At 38.3% G+C, this 24,270-nt stretch overlaps 1 protein-coding gene across 3 annotated transcripts in view; it reads left to right on the forward strand.

Moving 5' to 3' along the window:
* Positions 1-24,270, forward strand: part of EPB41L4B (erythrocyte membrane protein band 4.1 like 4B) — a 168,589-nt gene that overhangs the window by 122,538 nt on the left and 21,781 nt on the right. For all 3 annotated transcript variants that reach the window (XM_088059788.1, XM_088059776.1, XM_088059781.1), the window contains 3 exons: positions 12,606-12,710; positions 15,576-15,714; positions 16,154-16,231. In XM_088059788.1, coding sequence (XP_087915914.1) covers positions 12,606-12,710; positions 15,576-15,714; positions 16,154-16,231 — 322 coding nt within the window. The remainder of the gene's footprint in view (positions 1-12,605; positions 12,711-15,575; positions 15,715-16,153; positions 16,232-24,270) is intronic.

Below are 24,270 nucleotides of genomic sequence, written 5' to 3' on the forward strand. Positions count from 1 at the left end.
GTATCTATTTGAATAAATGACAAAAGCTCTGGGTAAGAAATCAGGTCTAGTGACAATCTTAGAAAAGCTTATATAAAAATAAGTCAGTTTTCACTACTTTTCTATTAGAAACATGCTAGGTGTCCGAACTGGAATATCCCCTTGTCTGCATTTTCTGGATTTGTGCAAGGTCTTTTCTTCGCAGAAGAAAAGGTATTTGGTATACAGCCTTCGGAAAAATGGCTCATTTGCAGACAGTAGTGACTACTTTTGATTGTACTTTTCTTCTGTTGACAGAGGATAATTGGCTTTCTTTATTGGAGTGGCCATTTTGAAGAGGCATATTAATTGTAAACATTATTTGAGTGTGCTGTCTTCCAGCAGGTGATTAGAGAGGAGGTTTACAGCAGGAGCATTTGGAAATCGTCTGCCTCTATGTGTGTGGTAGTGCTATCACTTTGGACATCTTCAGTGTTGAAATCTGAGGGGATAGTTTGAGGGAAAAATATTACAGATTTACATCATGGCTATTAATCAGCTAATTACACCAGTGTATCTGCTTGTTATATATGTTCATGTAATATACATATGCACTGGAGCAGTAGTCATCTCACCATTTTATTTTATAACTTTCACTTGGTGATTCTTGCAATAGAAAACAGACATTTATTCACCTTATAGAAAAGTCTAGTAGAGGGTAGTAATGAATTACATTTGAAAAATTAAGTCATTCTGAACTCAAAAAGAAACACTTTAAGTTGGGAAAAGTTGTCAACCTTTATTTCAAATGTGTATCTTTCCTACAATGTGATAAATCTACACTAGCCTTCAGAAACCACTTCATTCAGAAATTCCTTTCTGACCAGACTGGGCTAGCAGAGTTGAAGTGTTTGCTTGATGACAGAAGCTACCCAGAGAAGAATGGTGGGGATGGTTGGTGGTGCTGAGGCAGGAGGAGACACAAGAGGCCATGCTATTGCCTCCCATGGCAGCGCCTGGCTTGCTTGCAGTGCAGCTGTGATTCCCAGTTTCCCAGTCTCCTATCTCGGGATACCCTGAGGAGCTGAAATGTCTCACCTGATAGGCCGTGATTTTCTCGTTTGTTTGTCCAAGAGGCTGTAAAGTCTGTTTGATATTTAGAATCACCCATTTTTCTTCTGTTCCATTGCACTTCTTACACCTCCACAAAACTGTCATGAGAAAATTGTTTTCTTTCTTAAGAAAATTCATCACATACATTGCACAGTGACCCATTTATTTGTTTCATATGTTGTCCCTGCCACAACACCCTTTGTTGGATTGCTGTCACTTCCAGAAGCAGTTCAGGAGGACCTAATTTGTATATCTCTTCGTGACTGGGAATGTGGCTACAGACTTATTTTCCTTAATCACTTCTGCTGAACTTCTGCATAACATCTGTAGAAAAGCCTTTTTACTCCACCTTTTGGAATAGGTTCTCTCCTGCTGCATCATGTTGAACTGTAAATGAGTGGTGTGCTTTGTGATGTAAAGTACTATTCATCATGAGGTAATGTTGGTAACCTGGCTGCAAAGCAAATTTCACTGTTTTCTTTCACACACATCCAAGCCACATCCAAGCTTATAAAATTGTAAAAGTAACTTTGGAGTTCTTGGTATGCAGCATTCTGCTGCATATTTGTCTAATATTTATTTTTATCTGTGTTATGTCAAGCATCATTTCCTCTACAGCGAGTTCTGCCAAATGAAATGGTATTCTTTTTTTGCTGTGTCCTGAAAGTGCACATATACAAGTAATCAATGCTCAGGGATAGACCAGTTTTAAGGGATAGACTGATTTTAACTGCCTGCATTCAAAACTCAGAGAAAAATGCAAAATAAATCCAGTGTCAAACCATTCTCTGTCTCCTTCAAGCAGCTACCCTTTCTGCAGGAATATATGCATCTTTGCAGCCAGCCAGCATGTGACCTATTTGCAAATAACATCCTCTATAACCTCTGTTTTGTGGAATTTGATGGACAAAAATGAGCCTTTGCTCTGCTGGGGATTGCATCTGAGTAGAGCCAAGGGTTAGTTCATACAGGGAGACAAATTATCTGGGAGCTTTTCTCTTCTCTAGCAGAGACAAGCAAAAGAACCCTTGGTAAAAAACCCTTCCATGTGGAATATATTTTTTTTTCCCTGAAAGTACCCATGCAGACATTTCTATAAACAGCACCTCTGTGAATCTTTGAGGACTCTCTGTTTGCTGAAATATCTTGCTGGTTAAAACCAGTTGCTGTCACAGTGTTTTAGCAATACTCCACTCTTTTCATGCAAGGGATTTATAGCAGAGACAATGACTTTGTGTATTTTTGACACTGCTGACTATACAAAACACTACAAAATTCTTTGTTTTTTCCAAACCCAAGACATAGGGAAATTAGTTCAGGCCAGCTACTAAGCACACATATGCAGTTTTGAGCAGTAACTGAAGCATGAATTGTTCATATAAATAGAGAACTAGCGGATGACAGAGGAGGGCAGTAGTGCTTGTTTGATTAAAAACTGTGCTCTTTGCTACCATTTTGTCTGCTCTTCCAACGCCATCCTGAATATTACACTTCTAATGAATTAACTGCTTGGATATGGCCTGTAATCTCCCTGAGCAATTATTTTAGCATCTGCCATGACAGACTCAATTTGGCTAACAATTGCTATAGCTCTTTGTAGAATTAGTTCTGGTTCAACTAGTAATTACTCATATGTATGTGTGGTATAGCCACTTTTCCTACAAGTACGTCTCTAGTCATTTTCTTGGGCATGGCCTCAGGATAATGCTGTACTTATGCAAAGTTGTCATGTATCAGGCAGTTTATCCACCTGTTTTCCATGTCTTCTGGCAAACTCCAGACATTTCTTTATGTAAGTAATTTTAAATATGGGGAAGGGGGAATCACAGCTGTAGCTGAAATAGCACTAATTTGTCAGCTTTCAGGAGGAGAAATCTTGTTAAATTTCCTCTGTCATTTGGTGCACGGGCTGGAAGTGTGAGGTTGTGTCCTGATCCTGCTGTTAATAGGTAACCTGTACACACAAGATTAAGCTGCAGGAGGATGTGGGATCACAGCAGACCACAGTCCTCTCTCACTCCCTGCTTTTGGAGAGCAGTCCTGCATGTTTCTATAGGCTTTCCTCCTCTGGATAGGATTTTTTTTTCCCCTCCCAGACTCTTTCAAGTACTGGTTCCAACATTAAATGAGGGAAAAGCTGGTGACTCAGTAACCCAATACGTGCTGCAGTGTTCTAGCTTACATCCTCTTTAATCCTCAGTTAAGACTGATAGAGTGCGTTGGGACTGTGTGTACTGGGGCATGGTCATACATTCCCCTTGCTGACCCTGCTGCTTTGCTGATAACCTGAAACAGAGCTGCAGATCTGGACAGGGGCTGCAGGGAAGCTGGGTGGTTGCCTCAGCTGGATCCATCTGGGCTGCATGTGACAGAGCTCTCAGCTGAACAAAGTCAAATGGGAGCAGCTAACAGGAGGGGAGTTTCTCTAGCAGGTTAAATAGAACAGCCATGAGTTACCTTGATAAGACTCTTCTTCAGAGTCAGACCTTGCTTTATTACAGCTCTATTACAACAGATCTGAAAGCACACAGGTTTTCTCCAACACCAAAGTAATATGTACTCTGTAACTGTGTACTAGTAACTACATAGCTGGGCTGTATGCATTTTGGACAAGGCAGAAGAGAACCTTGGTTTTTGGAAGACCAAGGGGAAAAGTAGGGGGGTTTTTGTTTGTTTGATTGTTTTGATTTGGGTTTTTTCTTGCTGTTTTTGTTGCTGTTGTTGTTTTTTCTTTTTTTTCTTTTTATACTATCTGTATTGAATCAAAAATAGATACAGTTAGTTTGCAGTTATCCCTTCACATGGTGAGGCACCCTTTGTTATGGCATGTAGTAAAAATGTATTTGTGTCAGCACTGGGTTAGTTTGGAATTTGTATATGGCAGTCATTTTGCAAGGATTTTTAATGGTACTTCTTTTGGCATGTAGACCCCAAGTGTGCCAGGGAAGAAGTGATCATGTCAAGTCCTTTTAAACACCAACAAGAGGAATTCGTCTTACAACAGAGCTTGAAAAGTCTTTCTAACAGATCAATTTCTCCTTTACTATTGTAAAAGAACCTGTCATGGTGGCAAATGATCCGTAAGGGATTATGAGGAAGCAGCAGAGGTATTTTCCCATCTGTTAGAGAATTCCTTACACTCAGGTATGTGTCTCTGTGTCCATATGGAAGTGTTGAGGGAGAAGTGCTGTGGGAGAATTTGCCGATTAGATATCTAATTTAATTCAGGTTTGAGATTACCGAATGTTCTTAAGTATAGTTTTCATAGGTCTCATCCCCTGCCTCCACCAACTATTTTTTTAGTATTTGATTCTTTTAGCCTTGAGACATCAGGGCTCCAGCTGTCAGCCAGAAACAATGAAGGAAGTATAATGAAGGAAATAAGATGTTGTGCAAAATAGAAAAAAATGAAAAAAAGGAAAAATGTAGTCAGCAGCTTTCGTATCACCTCTGGTCACACTTTCCTCTTGATGAGGGGTGTGTCCTGCCTTCTGATTTGGGACGTGGAGGTTTCTCTTCTGCAGCATATCAAGGGAATGAGAATCACAAAGTCACCTTTTCACCTTTTTACAAACCTCACCCATTTCTCAGTAAAGGGATGGATGCTAGAAAGATAAACTCATGAACTTTCTTTGCAGAAATGTATTGCCTAATTGCCAGCCTGCTTAATTTATTAAATATAAGGAATATATGGCTAACCACAGAACCCCATCAAGAGAATTTCTTTTCCTATTCAAAGCACCATCTGTACAATTTACCCAGTGCCTATACATGAATTTCTCCTGAAAACTCTTTGAAGTATGTTTTCTTTCTGGCTATGACCACCTGGATAAGCCTGTAGCGTGGAAACCTGTGTGCATGTGCATGCTGGTTCACACATACAGATTTGGACTGTATTTAAGATAAAGGTCTGCACTTTTTTTTTTATTTTGTTTGCTTCTTCAAATATGTCTGAATGCAAGCCCAGGTGTAATTCTGATGTACTGGCTTAAGGAATTCCAGAGTTAACAATTATATCAAAATAGTCCAGATGTTAGGAATTGCTACTACTTAAGACAAGGCAAAATCCTGGTTGTCTTTGGGCATAGCCTGTTTGCCAAACTAAATTTTAGTTTAAATATTTAGTTTAATTATTATTATTTATTCATTATTTATTTATTAAATTATTAAATATAAACATATAAATTATTTATTAGTTATTTATTAGTTTATTATTGCTGATAATATATACTTTTCTTCATGTTCACGTGCTGCTCAGGAAAGCTTAGATATTTTATGTTTAGTGCATGCAAACACTAGTGCCTTCTGCATATGCTACATGTTAGTCTTCATTTTATGAGTGCTCAAGGCGGGACTGTGACCAACACTAGATCAAGTCAGCCATGGCTTTGTCTATCTGGAGTTTGAAAACCTCCAAATACAGGATGGAGATTACACATCCTCTTACTCAAAACAGTGATCAAAAGCGTAAACGCAATTTCAGTTGTCAGTCAGGAGCCCTCTTCAGCTGAAGCTCTTGAGCTGGCTGGTCAGTTATTACTGTTCTTGTTGCTGTTGCCACTTGCTGTCATTCACCATGTGGTACATTTATGCGCTGCAATATTTATTTCCCCTAAAATATGCTTTTGGATTACTGCCAGCTTTGGCAGGCTTTATATCCCACATGGTTCAGGATTTGTCTGTGGATTTCTTTCTGTTTAGACCAACTGCTGCATCACCCTTTGTTGATCCTTGTTATCCAAATTATCTCATCTTTCATAGGATTGCAAATAGAAATATTCTTCTTATGTGGGAGTAGGTATAAGCACCAGCTGGTGCTTTGTGCATTCATTTATTCTAATTTTCTTTGTAAATCTTCCCATCCAAAACCAAATTACGCCATTACATTGAGACTAATTGCATTAGGAGCTGCTCAACACATAACATAAAATTAAATGTTATCTCATAGAGCTTGATGATGCTGCACACCAGAAAAGAAGGGTGGAAAATATTAAATTATATCAAGTTTTACAGGGTGCAGATGAAAAAGGAGAAGCGATCTCAGGCACTCTTCTGAATGCCCACTGCAGAGTAAGCTTTGCTCATACAGATTGTCAGAATGTGATTAACCTGCTGTGGCTTGTGCCTCTGAGGTGCACTGGGCTTTGAGTCTGGCTGCCTTTCAATTTATGGGAAAATGTCTGACACCTTTTGCGACCAAAGTGATACTCCTAAAATAGAACTTGCATGTATCATCAGGGAAGGAGTGTCTTGCAAAGTAATGCATGCACCCTTGTGCTTTTCACTCTCTGTTCTCACCTGCACAAACTATATTAACATTTAAATTGTCATATTTTGCTCTCTGAGCTAACGTCCTGCTGACATACCTGCAGCAGTCTGAACCTGAAACACGTTTTTCAGAGAACTCTGGCTCTGAAGGTGCTCTCAAAATAAGACTGTATAAGCAAGGTGCAAAGTGTAGTGATGTTTGCCTGATCTGTAGACAATTCTATCTGAAACTAGCACCTCAGTATCTGTTTTTACACATATACTTCCAGTGAACGTCAGGGTGGCTTTCACACTACCTGATATGTCACCTGGATGATTATGTTTCCTCAAGTTGAAGACTTCCGTTCCCTAGAAAACTAGATATATCCAAAAGAACTTTCAGGAAGTTCAGAACTGAAGCTGATCAAGAATTATGTGCTTAATCGTACCTGACATGAACTTCAGTGGATTCAAGCAGGCTGCTCTTTTCTAAACTCAGAATGGAGTTAACTCTGTGACACAGGGTCTGAAATATCACATTTAAATATCTCCTTCTAAATATATTGTGAAATATTCTAGGTAAACTAAAAACATTATCTATTCTGACTTCTTCCTAAGAAATGTGAATTAGTTTTTAAAAAGCTCCTTTTCTCATTCTGTATTTACCTTAAAAAAATAATAAAGACGAATCATTCTCCAACTGAAAAATTTCAACCAACATTTCCAAAAATAAAGCAAATTATCTAAATACACATCACCGTGGCCTCATTTCATGGACAGGTTAATGGATCTACTGCTTTAGCTTTTTGCAGGAACCTTAAACAGTAATTTCTGCATCAAAGTAATAACTTCAAGCTGAGCTCTTGAATAGCCTTTGCATGCCAGTCTGCATTAAAGATTGCAGATAGCACACCTAGGTATGTTCTTTGACTTCATTCTGAGTCTTAAAGACCTCTTTGACCTGCTGCCTGAAGCCAAATCCTGATGAATTGTTTGTAATTGTGTTCTTAACCTCCAAACTACAGAGAAAGGAGCAGTACTCAGACCTTTCAAATAAGATTAAGCTGATGAAATACCCCACTCGAGGTGCATTTCTCTGGCTCTGTCCCGTGTCCCCTAAACTGTGCCTAGGCTCTTTGGAAAGCACAGAATTCATAATGACTGTCCTGGTTGTTGTGAGGAGGGGTGGCATTTGCAGCTCAGTTTGACCTTAGATACCAGGTGTTGACCTCCTGCATTACCCGAGCTGTGAGAGAAGAGCAGTTCCTGTACCATCATTATCTACCTGGAAGACCTCAGGGGCACCGTATTTTTGTCTGGACTGCACTTAGATTTTCACTGTAAGGACAATGGAGGGGTGGGCATTTTTCCCTTTAAGAGAAACAGAGCTCAATCTGTGAGTAGGAAAAGCACGTAAGCTGTAGCAAGGATCTTTGTTTTACATCTGCAGTCTATAGGGAGGGGAGTATGGAGGTAAAAAGAAGCACAAATCTTGATTCAGAAAATTTGATGTGGGCAGTAGCTTTAAAATGTCCAAGTAAGGTTTTGAAAAGCTAACCTGTCTTCTGAGAAAAGCTATCTTATCAAAGTAAAGAAGAACATACTGTTTCTTAACTTCAGATGACCTTTGGAAAAGAAATGTGTGAAATCCTTAGAGCACAGGCTTAGGAAAGATTTGAGTGTTTGTCTGTGTTTGCTTAGCTTGTTAGGCTATGTCTTCAATATACAAGAGAATGCATCTATTAAATAGTTTTCCTTTTCCTTCCTTTCTTTCTTGCTTGTCCTTCCCAAGTTTTCACTATCATTTTCCCACTCAAAGGGAATTCTGAAGCCAAAATCGACCTCTGGGGCTTTTTTTTTTTCCTTTTCCATGAGTCAGCACCTGAAAGCAGGTCAACTTTCATGCAACTGGCAGTATCTGTGTAATCACAGGGCTTTTATCCTCTATCTCTTGGCATCAGTTTGGGAAGACACAGGGAGAGGGATTGTTCCAGATCACAAAACAGGCACAAAGAGAAGCAAAGAGGATAAAGTTTGTTAAAGACAAATGCAGGAAGTGTGTTCCCCCAGCAGACTTTGGTGGTTTTAAAATCCTGAACTGGATCCTCCAAGATAAGAGAAGTTAATTAATGCCGTTCCATTTATTAGGTGGACGGTAATTTGATCCCACAAATCAAATTTCTTGACGTTGCCACGTTTTAAACAAGTATAAGGGTCTGCCCAGAGCCACCTTAGCAGGCAGGGATAAGGAAGGTACAGCACACAGAATGGGGGGAGCAGGAACAGTGCAGCCTCAGCCCTGCAAACTGAGCCAAGGTGTGGTGGCCACCCTGGCTCCCTCAGCGTGAGCACATGCATGCCACCCTCAAGGAAGGTTCAAGCTAAACCCGTGCACCTCTGTGGTCACTTGAAATGTTCCACAGGGTGATTTCTTTTTGTGAGCAGTTTTGGTTTTGGTCGCCTCCTTGGCCGCTAGTCTGAGAACAAAACAGATTCCTTGCGTTTGGGGGGGATCTCCCTCTGGGTCGTGTTTGTGTTGCTGTGCAGGTTTGTGGAACAGGCTGAAGCTAGTTCAGGAGAATGTGCTGGCTGTGGCTCAGGAGTGTGCTGGGGCTGTCAGTGCACAGGCAGTTTCTGATGACCTGCCACTGCATGCTGACATTCGTGGTTGTTATTGTCATTGCCACCAGGAAGTGACAGATTTTTATGTAAGGTGCCAGGTCATTAAATAACTCTGTCTTGCTTCAGTACCTTCATTTGTATGCAGTAGTGGTTGGGTACTGTTACAGGAAAAAGGTTTCTTATGAATTAATGACATTGAAAAAGAGCCTTCTAAAGGAACTGCAATAGACTGTATATTTTCATTTTAATCTGAGTCCCACTGATCCTTTAACACTTTCAATTTTCCTCAAGCTATAGACTTTGTACAGCACTACAGTAGTTTATATAGCTGTGTAATTTATATAGGACTACAAACTTGAAATGGTGATATCTGTACTTAATCACTCTATTTAAATAATTGAAATAATTACAGGGCTTCTCTTCAAAAATAATATCTTTCCATATAAGAATTCTGGCTGTAGAAATCAAAGGATAATAACAGAAGTTATTCTGCTACTTTTTCTGGAGTACCAATGAGATTTTTCTCATATTTTTCGCATACCACAGAGAGTTTCTGTGATATTAAAAGCCTGTCATTTTTAAAACACAGATTGGGTGCTGGGTTGGTCAAGCTGAGGACTTCTTGCACCTAGTTGCTGTTGAGAGAGTAGCAACACTTTTGAGCAAGTTCAGACTGAGGAAGAGTGTTTGGAGATGAAACAGGAGCTGTCATGGAATTTTTATTCTGGTGTTGAAAGAGGTAACCTAGCAAGGTTTTAATGAGGGAAAAAATCCAGCTCTGCAGTTTGTAGGACTAGTCTAACATTTCATCTTGTGCTAATGGCCTCTTTGGGTAGAGGCATTGCCACAGCTCCTTTTCATTCAGGGGTAACTTAACTTTATTTCCTAGCTAACCTGTAGCTTCTCAAAATGTGCAATAAACGGTGCTTGTGTCTCCCCCAGAGGCCTGATAAATATCAGGGAAAGGTAGTTGCTGCTGCCAGCCTCTAACAAAATTTATGGCAAAATTTTATCATAATGGGAAAGAAGATTTTGCTTTTAAAATGCTTACTGATTTTGAACATAAGGAGTGGAATACTTTACTGGTGTGATATAAAACATAAGTAGTTTATCTGAGCAATTACAATGACTGAAAAAGGAGTAGGTATGTCTAATGTTTATTCGACTTTTTTTTCCTACTTGAAAATCTGCAGCATTCAAAGGAAAATAATAAGTTTTTCATCTTTTTATTGGATTAGAGAGTAGGTGCTGTTTGTATCTCAAGCATTTTATTTACAGTTGAGTGAAATTCTTTATGTTAAACATTTTTTCAGCATTAATTCAGACTTTGAATTTAAAAATTTTTCATATGCATGTGTTTTATAACTTTGAACTCTCTGTAAACTGCTTTAGTTACAAAATTGCATTACATCTTTTCGAACAAAAATTTGATTGTGACAATTGAAATAACTGCTTCAAAAGCCCCACCCCACCTCTTCCTCTCATTTCTCTTTAAATTACAAACCTTGGTATTTCAAAGGAGATACACAGGCTTCGTAAAATGAAACAAAAGAGCTGAAATTATCACTCCAACTCTTCCTTTGTGTGGAAGAATGACTTAATTAAATCACAGGTTATAATGTTGTCGTGAGAAATTTTATACCACTATTTTTGTTTCAACTCTCACTGAGTTGATTAAAAGGTTTAAAAATTGTATCATACACTCTTACAAAATTATTGGAGAGTTGTGAGGACCATACAGAGCAAGAATGTCAGCTAATGTATTTGAGCTGAAAATAATGACATAATAATAACATTCATTTACACTTCTTCAGAATCTGGCTATCCACTGTTTGATGTGTCATAACATATTTATCCTGCTTATGCCAGGCTTCAATTGGAAATCACTTTGGGTAAATTGAACAAGTAATTTTTTCAGTAACCAGAAGCTACCTTTGCTTCAGCAAAAGAAGAGCTAGTGTTGTCTTCCAATCTAAAGTCTGACTTGATCAAAATGATCTTGTGAAACGTTCAAAACTATCAAAACTTCCATAATGATATTGATTCACAGATTTTCAAGTCAGATATATTGAATTCAAGACTAAAACAGATTATTTGGGCCTATTTATTTTTAATTTTTTTTTCCCTTTGCTCATCTTCCCTTTATCTGCCAGCCTAATAGCCTAACAAACTCAGTAAAAGGTCTTCCTTCAGACCTGGCTGGCTTGTTCTGCATCAGTATCATTGAGAAATCTGTGATATAAATGGCTGACACTGATATTTGAACTGGGGAAAGGAAATATATCTATATAGATATCTTGCTGCCATCTATACTAACTTCTTGAAATTAATGGGAACAAATAGCAAGTAAAAAATTGACAAAAGTTGTTTCATGAGAAGTGGAACTAGTAGTCGGGTTTATGATTGATTTATGCCCTTTGTACTTTAATACTTTCCATTATTCCATCTTATGCTCTGTGACCTCTCCAAAGACTAAAAAATATTTAGGAAAACTGAGTATATAACCTGAAGGCTGTGCCATCCCTGTAGGTTCAGTTGCAGCTCAACATCAGGTTCAGAAGTTATCAAAGATAGTTAACGAAGCTTAAAACACACAGGGGCATGAGAGGGATCTGCAATTGTGAAGATTAAACATGTGTATCTTATTAAGGCTTTAGAAGGCTAATACAATGCAAGTAGACTAGAAAAACTTTTGCCATTTGTGGAATGTACCTCAGTGCATCAGCAGTCCCATCAGCAATCAGTAGGGCTGCTCAAGTTACTAATTTAGAATCTGACTTCAGATTAGATGGCAGAATACCATTTCACAAATTGTTAACCAGGAATTTCAAATTATTTTTTAAATGTTTTTCATATTTCTTATGTTTATAGTACACACAGAGTGTATTTAATCATAACCTGTTGCTTCAAATAAAAACAGTATTTAAGATGTTTCATGTGTCTTCATGCTCCTCAAGCTCATGGTTGAAATGGTTTCCTCCCAAGGTCATGAGGAGCTTTTATTCATGACTTTTTTTTATTGGAGCCTGAGTTAATTCTACTGATAAATGGTTAAGGAGAAGATTCCTTCATGTGGACATCCTCATTGCTATATCTGTCCTTTGTTGGAGCTCTGCAGATGTATTTCACATTAATGAGCATCTGAAACACATCTGAGTTTTTCTTTTTTCTACAAAGTTGGAAAAAAAATTTGATCATTTTTCTTGGATCAAATCCATTAATTCATTTCCCTTGAGATGCTCTTTCAACTGTGGGAGAATAATGTTTAATTTCAAATAAAAACTATTTTAAGCAGAACAGGTTTCACAATTCATAAAATAGCTTTTGTTAAACATAAGTTTTGTAAAAATATTTCTGATGTGACTGAACTGCTGGTCTGTTATTAAAATGTGGTATTTTGGAAACAGTGACATTTCCACATGGTCTTTCACATGGGCTCTGTGTTTGTAAATGGTATGCCCAGCACAGGAGGGTGAGTTCACACATCCTTTTCTGTACACACACTGGCCTGTGAACTATAAATGGAGCATTTAAAAAGGATGAACTTCAATGGGTACTTGCCACTTTGCAAGATAAATAAGTGTTGATGAGTTAGGACTTGGTTGACATGCATGAAGTAGTTTAAATAGAGCCTGTATGACATATTTTTTTCTTGCTATTTTTAGAAGTCCAGCTCCCGTGAGACCTGAAACTACACCAACAACTGTCCCTACAGAAAAGCAGGAGGTTAAAGCTCCTCGTGTGAGGAAGTTAACGAGGCAGTACAGTTTGTGAGTAACACACAGCACTATCTTTGTGGTTTTGCCTACTACAGCTCAAAATGAAAGGGATGCCAATTATTGCTCTAGCTATGCCTTCTGAAAGTCATGAGTGCAATTACATGATAATGATCTTATACCAATATGATTCCTTTCATCACTGAGAATCTTCATGCTTTTAATACAAAATAAATTTGCCTTTCCTCTGCAGTGGCTAACCCTTTGAATTGCAGGCCATCCACCTTTTCCCGAGTTTATGGATTAGGAATTAAAAACCTCTTTACCACATGAAATGTCAAAAACCTGGTGTGAGCTTGAGCAAGCTGCTCTGCTGGCTTCATTACAATCCCATTTGCAAAATGAGGAAAACAGTCTTTAGTTGTTGGGGCATCCAGCTGTGTTGTGAGCCATTCCCTCTCAGAGAGCGCACCCTCTCTCTCTGTGATTTGTCACATGAAGAAATTGCTGAGCCTGCTACAGCTACAGCCAGCAAAATGAATTCTCTTAGTCCTGGAAAGAGGGATCTGTGCCTACAGGGCATCCCATTTACATATAATTCATTCCACTTGAAAGTCTCTAGAGATGTGAGGTACTGAGCAGAAGTGAAAGTCAGTGTTGATTTGTCCTCCCGTGAAAAGACAGACAAGGCCACCAGAAATTAAGGGGGAAAAGAGATAATGTCAGCATAAACTTATTAGTACAAGAATACCAATGCTATAATAAAGAAAAAAATATGTATGCTTTGTGTGTGGAATGGCAGCTGTTAGTCCACCCAGGATTTCAATATTCTAATGTCAGTAAATACATATCAACATTAGGAAAACCTTTCTGTCTCTTCAAAAGGATTCTAATAAATATCAATATGTTGCTATCTTTTTTTTTTTTCACTGTTAAGAGCATTTTAACATTTAACATTGTCTTTTTAGCAATCTGCATTGCCAAAACCAAAAAAAATTATTTAGGACAAGAAGCAGAAGAACTAGTCAAATTGAAGAGAGGAGGAAAATAAGATATTAGCCAAATAGGTATTTGTTCACGAGGCCAAGAATGGCATGTGGGAATACACAATCACTTTTTGGTTGATGAGGTTTTGAGGAACAGTTTTGAACGTGTCTTGCTCCCATGTGGATTTTCAGTTGTCAAGTACTAGGTGTGAGGAACAGTAGGTGAACACATCTAACCACAGGTGTCACCTATGCTGTGGCCATGTGTAGGGCCAAAGACTCCCTAGTTAAAAATATGGGCCGTAATTTTTTTTTTTTTCTTTTTGTAAACTCAAATTCTTTTCAATTTAAATTACCTTGTATCTGGAATGAAAATACAGTAAATGTGAAAAAACAGTGAAGGATTGTTGTGAAAGAAATACAGTGAAGGCCAATTCTCAGTCTTACAGCTAGTTTGCGCTGATAGCTTGATGGCTGATAAATCAGCCCTAACTCTTAATTTTCCACTTCCATGTATACACCAGAGTAGCTTTACCCAGCACGGATGAGTAGGGTGCCAGTGAATTCCTGCTGAGAGTGGGGAGCAAGGACTAGGAAAATGTCAGCTACATGTTTCTGAAAGAGAGATTAACTAGGTCAACAGCCGAGCTCTGGGCTTGTTACATTACAAAAATGTCTGTTCAACTGGTCCAAAATATTTCACATTTTCTTTCCAGCATAAAACCTGTATACTGTGCATGTTGTGGTGCTGAAATCTATGCTTACCCAGAAGAAATAAAAAATGACATTTGAAAAAGATAGTATTAATCACCAAAATTTTATATCATAATTAAAAAACATTGCTAGGCAACCCAGCATAAGGTTGTATAACCTGTATGTCATGTAGTTTTGAAGTTTTTTGTGTTGCCCAGGCATTCTGCCTTCAAGTGGCACTAAATCAAGTGTAGTTCTGTTCTGGAAGTATCTGTCAAGCTGGCATGGCAGGCTTCTGTGCACTGTGAGTACCTAATTGCTAGTCAAAATTAGTTTTGTTTTATGAGCAGAAGTAATTTTTCTCATTATTTTTCGCTGTGCATTAAGCTGTCAATCTGTAGTCTTTCCTTTTCACACATCATTCCCAGTAATAAGGCTTCCGTAGGCCAAATTATGACTCTGTTTACTTCCATCCAATTGCAATTAACAACTGGAGACATCCTGACTCAGGGCTGACTGATCCCAGTGATCTGTAGTCAATGGGGTTCTGCAAAAGTAAATGAAGGTATAACATTCTTTACTGGCTTTCATTTAGTAGTGACAGTAGGTGAGATGGAAAGAGTTCAGCTTGAAGGCCTAAAGACCAGGGGAAGTGCACAACCTCATCTTAAATGAAATGTTTTCTCTGTAAATGGAATAAGTGGGACAGGGAAAAGATACCCTCACAAGAATCTTTTTAAAGAGATCCTTTTTGAAGTCAATAAAATTCCATTAAAAACAGTTTGAAAATAGCAGCAGAGACTAGCTCCATAAAGGCTGTCAAATCTACTGTTGTCTGAAACCAATGAAGCAGTCATATCCATGAATGGATGTCACCATATCTGTTCTTATCAATGCTGCCAGCCTCCATAGAGAAGAATAAACATTCCAGTGATATCTAGTCACTTCATTTATGCATTTATGTACATAATCCATAGAAACGCTACTTACACCTAATAACCATCAGGTTTCCATTTGCAGATGAGAAGTACCTAGCCAACTCATTTTTAAGGAATCTTTAAAGCTTAAAAAATATTTGCTTGAAAAGGTAGCTGCATTTCAGAGGGAAGAGGAAGCGGAGCTTCACTTCAAAGCACTACAGCAGACATACAAGTTACCAGTGCCTCCCCTGATACAAGTGCAGTCAAAGGTCCAGTGGCATTTTCTAATGAGAAAATCTGTCTCTTTTTATCAATGGCAGTGATGAAGATGACCTTCCTCCAGCACTGGCAGCAGCAGCAGCAGCATCAACACCTGTGTCTTCAGCATCTCCTGGGTCGCAGAAGACGTGTACGCCACAAACATCAGAAGGACAAGCACAGGTTTCGCCTGGTGGCAAGGTAACACACAAAGAGATGAGCTTATGTCACTTGGGAGAGGATTCAGGAGGGGCAGGAGGGAAGTCTGGGTAAAAGGTTTTCCCTAGATGGAGTGATTCTACATTTAAGAGTAGTTTTTTAATGCAGAGTTGTAGAAAGATGTTTAACTTGTGTAAGGAGGTATTTAGAGCCTGCTCTAAGACCCAGCTAAAATGCATAACAGTTTTTCATCAGCGTTAGTGGGCAGTGGATCAGGATAACTCACTTGGATTTTAAAGATGCATAATTGTGTTCCTTATCTTTCCTGAGTAGCCATACCTGAAAGACATGGTGTCAAATTTTAAATCCATTGACAATCTGTGCTTTAAGGAATTAAAAAAACCCAACAAAAATAACTAACAAAATTGGAGAAATTAAATGGTTCTTTATTCCAATGCTGGGTTTCTGTTTTCGCCTTTAGAGTTCCACAGATGCTGGGAGTACATTTGCTTTGGAGCCAGGTGATCTCCTGATGGATTTCACAGAGGCCACACCAATGGTAAATAGTTTTAGTTTGTAACCAGGAAAATGTAGAAGGTTTCAGTCATTTGTCTGCAGCTAAAATGAATGGGATACTATGCAGTGTGTTAGGGAGTGCACAGGAATAAAGTAAGTTTCCTCGATATTCAGTGATCCTGAGCCTCTGTCAAACTCAGCTCAGAATTTCTGAAAATCAGTCCACATCAACAAGTGTTACGGCTGATCTTATGAATGCATTTATTGTGGGATAACTACTTGTTTCTCTCTCTTATCTTTACACATTGCTGCACTGGTTTCACGAGCTTTTTGTCTCTTTAACACAGATTCCTAATGTGATCATAACTTTGCTTTTGGGAGTTGTCTGAAAAGTCACTTTTTTTGTCCATATTTTGTTCAGTGCTTACCTAATAGCCAATCCCAAGACATGTACCTGCACTTTCATATTTCATTAGCAGAGTTCTCTTCCTCACTTTAGACAAAATTGCCTAAAATATATTGATTATTAACTTATTTTTTTGGAGCTACATGATTTATATTTTTGCTTAAAAGCCAGGGAGAGATGCCAGTCCCACTGAAAGCAAAATGCCTCTTAACTCCAGCGATCTCAACTCTTTCATCTCAGATTCTCAGCAGATTTCTTGCATAATCATAATACAATCCTTAACTTCCTCCGAGTCATCCTGCATTGCAAATAACTCTAATGCCAGATATCTCCTCTGCTGTCCAAAGGCATTTTTGCTGTCTTCCAGAAACCACGGTTAAAGAGTATAAAAAGCATGACAAGGACAGCACTACATTTTGGGCATAAGTGTTTTTGTATTAAGGTAATTCTGTCCTGGGCATTGCTGTCACTACAGGTTTAGGTCCTATTTTACAGTATTGGAAATGTGCTGTGGGGTTGTGCCTTTGGTTCTGAGACAGTATTGTAGTTGTCTGTAAGTAACTGCTTGTGTCCTATTACCACTGGATGAGAGCTGTGGGGCTTGACAAGACACAGACAGACTGACACCAAAACGGCCAGAAAGGATGTTGTAGTGAGGTAGGTATCGGTCTCTTCTTGAGTCAGAAGTGACAGGACAAGAAGAAATGGCTTCAAATTACTCCTTAAATTGCATATTAGTAGCGGTTTCTTCACAGAAAGTTTTATAAAGCATTGGCATGTGCTGCCCAGTGAAGTGGTTGAGCTGACAGCCCCGGAGGTATTTAAAAGACTTGTGGATGTTGCACTGAGGGACATGGTTTAAGGGGAAACTTGGCAGTGCTGGGTTGTGCTTGGACTTGATGATCTGAAGGGCCTTTTCCAACACAAGTGAATCTATGATTCTATCTAGGTTAGAGTGTCCTTTTCTATATTAGTAGCACATTTATCTGTTGGAGTCTACAAATAGATTTCTTATTCTAAAAAACATACAATCTCTTACTGTGTTAATCAGAATTTAAAAAAATGAGTCATGGAGACTTCAGCAACTGATCTGCTCTAGATAACATAGGTTTGGGTTTGGTTTCTTTTCCATTTAACAGAAGTCAGCATTACACACTTTTCCTTTTCCAGCTGACAATACAGGCTTTTTGCCCTAAATATTTTACCAAATCATGTTTTCCCCTTCCCTACCCCACCACCCACTGACAAAATTTATCACACTGTATGTTCATGAACTAACCTTCCATTGACTTTCTTGGTTTTAATATTTTGGAGAGCAGGTACTGCCCAGCATCAATCAACCCTTTTTGTTTTGTTTAACATCTATAAAGGTCAGCTTGTTCTCTACAGAGCAGGTATTGTTTACAGACCTTTCTCTGCAGTTTCACTGACTACAGGCTGCTCTCAGTTGAGGTTTGAATGAAAAGTTTACTCTTCAGGGAGAGAGGCTCCAAGCAAAGACAAGCTAAGGGCAAATGTGTAGCTTTGAGACAGTCTGATTATTTAATAATTCTGTTGTGATAGAATGTGCTGTTATTTGAGGGTCAAGGTAATGCACAGCTTAGCATCGTGTTACTGTCAAGTCTGTGGTCATGTGCTGGTTTTGCATGCTGTGACCTGGCCCTTGGGAATTTGTGTGTTAATTGCACCCATTTGTTTCACATTCAGTGACAAGTACAGTATCTGAAGGGGTCGTTCATGTTGTCTTATTTGGGGTATTTGCCTGAGGTGATAGAGATGGAAGTTCAGGTTCCTGTGTAGTCAAGGTTTTCCTGCAGAGGGTCATGCAAAGACAAAGACACCTAAATTGGTCATCCAAAATTAGGTTTTGTAATTTGTTATGGTCATGATATATGCTGCCAAACTTCCCCAGTTCACTGGAGAGCTGTTAATTTGAAGCAGCTTTAGATATTCTCCCTTCTTTTCTGTAACATTACTCGTAGAGAGTGATTAATAGTCACTGACTGAGCTGCATGATCTTTGTTGTTCAGTGTCTAACCACTGATGCTTCCTGATGACCTTGGGTTTTATCCATATTATGCTGCTGTTGCCAGCAAAATGGTGGAAGATACCAAATACAGTGGAATAAATGCTGAGAATTACACTTAGAAGAGGAGCTCAGAAAACCAAATTAACTTATAAAAAAGTAAAGATTACTGAATGGAGTGAATTAATAGAAGTCATCAAGGCTACCATGCAGGGATGAGAGCAATCAAATTTGTCTACTCGTTCAGCCTGGAGGAGGTATTATGATATATATAAGAACCAGCTGATCTCTAATGGTCACTTAGTCATCAATATTAGACTGCCAGTAACAGTAGGGCAATTACGAGGCAGACTGATTTCAGGGAATCATCTTGCAGGAAAAATAATGTACATTTACTAATTCAGATTGCCTAGAGGGAAAGGTATCTTTTTGTGCTCTGCAGTCCTAGAACCCTGTGGTTTATGCACACTTTTATTCATTTTTCAATTAGATTCTGCAATTAATTGACTACAACATATTACTTGTTGTCCTTAAAATAATTATAACATGAGCAGAAGAAAATATTTATCTTTTTTTACCACTCTATCGTGACTTTTAGCACCACATCCTTTTAGCTTGTATGTAAAAAAGATTCAATCCTCCTGCTTTTGTGTTTTGGAAAGAGCAAATGGATAGAAAAAAATGCAGCATCGTATGTGAAGAATTTATTTTCACATTAGGAGCATCCTTAATGAGGTATATTAGAATAAATTTTGTCAGTGTAGTAGGCTTTTTGTCCTCCTGCACTCCCTTCTTGTGTTTCTAGCTTTTCTGGAACTGGAAATCAAAGCTGGAGCTTTAAGCTGTTCTGTTGCAGCTTATAATCAGTGTGATTCTGACGAAATGCAGAGCTTTTCTTGTTTAGTTACAGTAAGCTCAGTCTTAAGACCCTGAATTAATGTAACAGCTGCTACACCACACTGACAATACCTTCTCAACCAAGAGAGAAAGCCAGCGTGCACAAACTGCAATTTGACCTAGAGGAGTAGGACAAAAAAAATAAGATTTGCATACAACATGGAGCTATTCCTAAACTTAGACTAAGGTTTGTTATGCAAGATGGATGGGCTAGGACTAAGTCATGATCACATCTACAGAGGTATCAGAGAGCAGTAATTTACAGCTGGCTATGTACTTTCAAATTATAGGCTATCTCATGCTGTATCAAGTGTATAATTTTCTAGAGCTTCTCCTGCCATCTATTGGTAGAAAACAGAAAGTAGAAAACTATTTGCCTTTTTAAAGCTTGAGATATAACATTTAAAACATATCAATTGCCAGTATGATAGTTAAAAAATGGAAAAAAAAAGTTTTCCATGTAATACAAGATATTTTTATTTAAAATGAGTTGGAAACAAGTATGTCTATTTTAGTGATAGCATTACTAGGGCATGCAATCCTGTTCATCCAAAGGGATCTCACTTAGTCTGAAAGTGCACAGAATTTGATGCATTAGTATGTACTATTTTGGAAATAAAGTGAAGGTAACCAGGTCAAAAGTGAGTCAGCTCAGAGGGAAACTGGGAGAAGTTTTTGTATCTTGATGGAGGTGATAAAACACTCAGTAAACTGCAAACTCTCGGTAGATAATGGATAGTAAAGAGATCATAGAGAAAGAGGTAGTGAATGGAGCAAAATAAGTAATGTATCTTTCCATTCCACTCCCCTTTAATGTTTTATATATTAATAAAGAAGAGTTAATTTAATTTTTATGAAAATTTTTATGAAAATATGACAAGGTTGCAATAAGCCAAATAACAGAGTGGGAACTGAGTTCAGTACTTTTTGCCTTCATTTTGAAGAACTTTTCACTTTCTGTGCAAAGCAATTTTTCAGTGGAAGACAGGCAAACATATCAAACTCTAATATATCCATAACCAGTCCTTTTGTCATGGAATTCTAAACAAGAGTGACTATAATGTAATTCAAGACTGATATTTGATAAGAACATTAGCATGTATCTACTATCTAACTGCCTGAAAGTGTAGATCAAGTATCTTTGCATGCCCCCAAGATCTTTAAAATGGCTCAGGCAGAGACAAATTTATAAATGCTTTACTTATGGTGAACTACATACTGAAGAAAAAGTAGGACTCTTGAAGATTGGGTGATATATTTCAGAATTAGAAGCTTCCTACTTTTACATCTTCATCACAAAAACAACAACAACAAAAAGTTTCTTAGTGTACAATGAGTTGGATGCAATGACTATGCAAAAGATTCAAAGGGGAATATTAAAAATGCTATTTCCCAAGCCAGCTTCTCAATTAGCAGTATTTGCACACTCAAACTTACATGCAATGGCCAATTATGAGCGTAAGAATTTGTGAAAATAAATTGTTCATCTGTTACACATAGAAACAAGAAGTAAAAGCAGCAAGCAGGATGTCAAATGCACATTTATTCCCAGTTCATATCCTTTAACTCCATATTAAACTAAGAAAAAGCAAAGAACAGCAATTGCTAAAACAAGCAACTTCAATACAAAAAACTTACAGCAACAGGCAATAAATCTAATAAATCCATGTGAACTCAAGAAAGACTCTAATTTTATTCATATTGCAAAGGACCATTCTTTCCTGCTGCAAGAAAGGGGCATCAGCTGGAAGAGAACACCTTGCAAAGGGGTGCACTGGAAGGCTCAGTCAAACTGAGCACAACACATTTGACTGGGGATTTGCAGGAATTGCTTGAGGGCCCACACAGTGTAAGGCTCCTGGGAGCACACAGCTTGAATCAAGCAAATGCACATTACCTGAGCATCATTTAGGTTATATAAGACATGTCAGTAACTAGGGATGGGACTTGGAACATTTTAGGAGAATCATAGTCTTTGGGCAACCAGATAAATGGGTGAGCACATAAAGCATTATAAATAGGATTTGTGACTAATATGTAGCTCTGCAAAGTATAGGGCTTTATTGGTGGATGCCAGTTTCACAAGCAGTCTGTTGAATTACTAACAGGCAAGATAACTGACTGTCAGGCTCAGAGACAGTCCCTTGAATCTTAGTTTAAAATTCACTAAAATGACTAAAACTCTTTGACTACTACTCAGCTCTTTAATGACTCTCTCCTATTCATCCATTATAGAAGTAGTCAGTGAAGAAATGAGAGAATTCTAAAAGATGAACTGCAAGCTTCTACATTTACTTTTTATTTTTCCTCCATTTTAAGTAATTTAAATTCATTGGCTCAATATATTTTACCCCATTATCTGTATGCTGAGCATAACAAGCTGTTGTACTCTGTGGATACATGAAAGACGATCAAACACCCCCTACTTTTTTAACTAATTGAAAGTAAATTCTCCAAAAAATAAAAAGATCCACAAAGTGAAATCCATTGCTGACTTTGCACCTGTGGACCCCGTGATAAATTGGATATGATGTGTATATGAGCAAGAAAAGTTTCCAAAAATAGGGAAAGGCATTAAACAGAAAAAAGTTCAGGCATGTATCATCTAATTCAGTGCTTTTAAATAATCAGTGGTCCACTGGCTAACATTTTATAAAACTTAAGATGAAGGTGAGGTACAATGTCAGGAGATAGTTTGGATCAAGAGGGCAGAAGCTTTTCCCTGGAGAAGTGATAAATTCTGCCATGTACAATTATTTTTTGTCACCTTTTTTGCTTTTTAAGATGCTGTCCTAACCATTCTCTGGCATTCCATGTGCCTGCTTCCTGGTTGTAGAAGTTACAAAATGTGCAAATACCTATCAGTAAATCTGGTTTATGCCAGATCATGCAAGCAGAGCTGGTCCTGGAACTTAAGACTTTGGCTGGACTCCATAGCAGGCCTGAGCAGATGGGATCTCATTTGAGAAGATATTTACACCAGATGACTTGGAGGATCCTGCACAACCTGTGTGCCTGCAGAGAGAGAGAATCAGAAAAATGCTCTGTAGCTAGTGACTGTGAGATCATTGCACAGTGGTGGGATGTTTGTTCTGCCTGTTCAGTGTGTAGATCAGTGACCATTTCCACACTTGCCTATGAAGCTGGAGGACTGAGGTTGTCACAGCTGCACGTGTAGCTCCTCCTCTAGACAGGTGCTGGATAGTTTAATCTGTTCCTTAGTGGGGCTGAACACTAACTCTACAAACAAAATGACTTAGCTTTAGGTCAAATCATTTATGAAACCCTGGAGTTTCACAGATGGCTCTCCTGAGAACTGTAGGAGTGATACATTTGCAAGCAGTGTAGTTTCTGGAGTAGTGCTCCAAAAAGAAGGGCTGTGGAAATTACTTTAAAGTTGGATCAATTTATGGGAGGGGGGTATAGGATGTGCTTGACTGCAGTAATGGTGACTTGAGGCCAACTGACAGGCAAGGTCCCAGGGAGTCTGCTCCCTGATGATGGAGAGCATCTGCCAAACACCACAGACACAGCGGTGCAAGATTGTCTGTGTGCTTCTCCTTTTGTGCAATTAGTGCGCTAACCATTTTTAGGCCAGAGCTTTTCTCAGTACCTCTGAAGTGATATAGCTTGCCACCACTTCAGCAGTGTTTAGGAAGGTCAGAAAGCTTGAGGGTCATGAATATTATTGAAGCTTAAAAAAAAAAAAGAGAAAAGAAGAAGAAAACTACCTGAAATCCCTTTCTCCTTCCTCCTCAGAAAAAAAAAAAAGGATCATTCCATGGCAGTAGCAGCTTTCTCTTTTGCTTGAAATCAACATCAGAGTAAGTGAAAGGAGTCTAGTAAATTCAAGCAAGCAGATTTTAAACCAGCTGGCATCTACCTCCTACAAGCAAGCGGAAAAGGCAAATCTTTAGCAAAGCTTTTATAACCTGTGTATTGTTGTAAATCAGGTCTGATATGTTCAATCATGCTTTCACTCAGAGTCTTTTTTATTTAAGGTTATTGCTTTACTTTTCAAGTGAATATGTTCCATGTTCTGAGCAGCAGTAAGCAGGTGTAACATCTGCCTAGAAGAATAAAAGTGAACAATACATAGACAGGCCTTTTCAGACATAGAGTATAAAGCATCATCTTTTTGTACTGGCTGAGTCTCCTCTTCTACACTACAATAATAGATGTGATACAAAAATTCTCAGCTTCTGTGCAAAGACTGAAGCCAGGTATATGTTTTTATATTTGCTCTCAATGAGACAAGTACAGTGATGAAGCTAATTATGTCACATAGACTTTTGATAAAGGCATATTGATCACCTTTCTTTTGGCCTGAGAAGTACATTATTCCTTTTGTCTCAGCAGCTGCGAAGCTCCTAATTTCTCTTCCTCACTGTGATTAGTGACAACTGCATTTAGACTTCATAGTGAGTAACTATTGTGTGTTTGTTTACTTTCCAGCCATCTAATGAATTGATATATGTGTAATTCTGATTCACATTTTTCCAGTGTGATAACAAATGTGATGCTAACAGCTTGGCTGTTCTGTGGAATTTCAATTGAATGTCTCCAAGCTTCAGCAGAAAATGGGAACATCTGCTTTTTGAACTGTTTTTTGACTAGCTGGGTGACTCAACTTGTAGAACCAGCAAAAAGATCAAGTAAACTTTCTTTTTATTTGCCATACAATTGAATAATCAGAACTGATAGGAAATAGTTTTTTCTTCTTTGATTAAAGTACAATCTGGTTGTCTACATT

This window comes from Pseudopodoces humilis, chromosome 1, assembly GCF_049639895.1.
Source record: "Pseudopodoces humilis isolate 2021_Gansu_Grassland_sample_001 chromosome 1, ASM4963989v1, whole genome shotgun sequence".
Classification (NCBI taxonomy): domain Eukaryota; kingdom Metazoa; phylum Chordata; class Aves; order Passeriformes; family Paridae; genus Pseudopodoces; species Pseudopodoces humilis.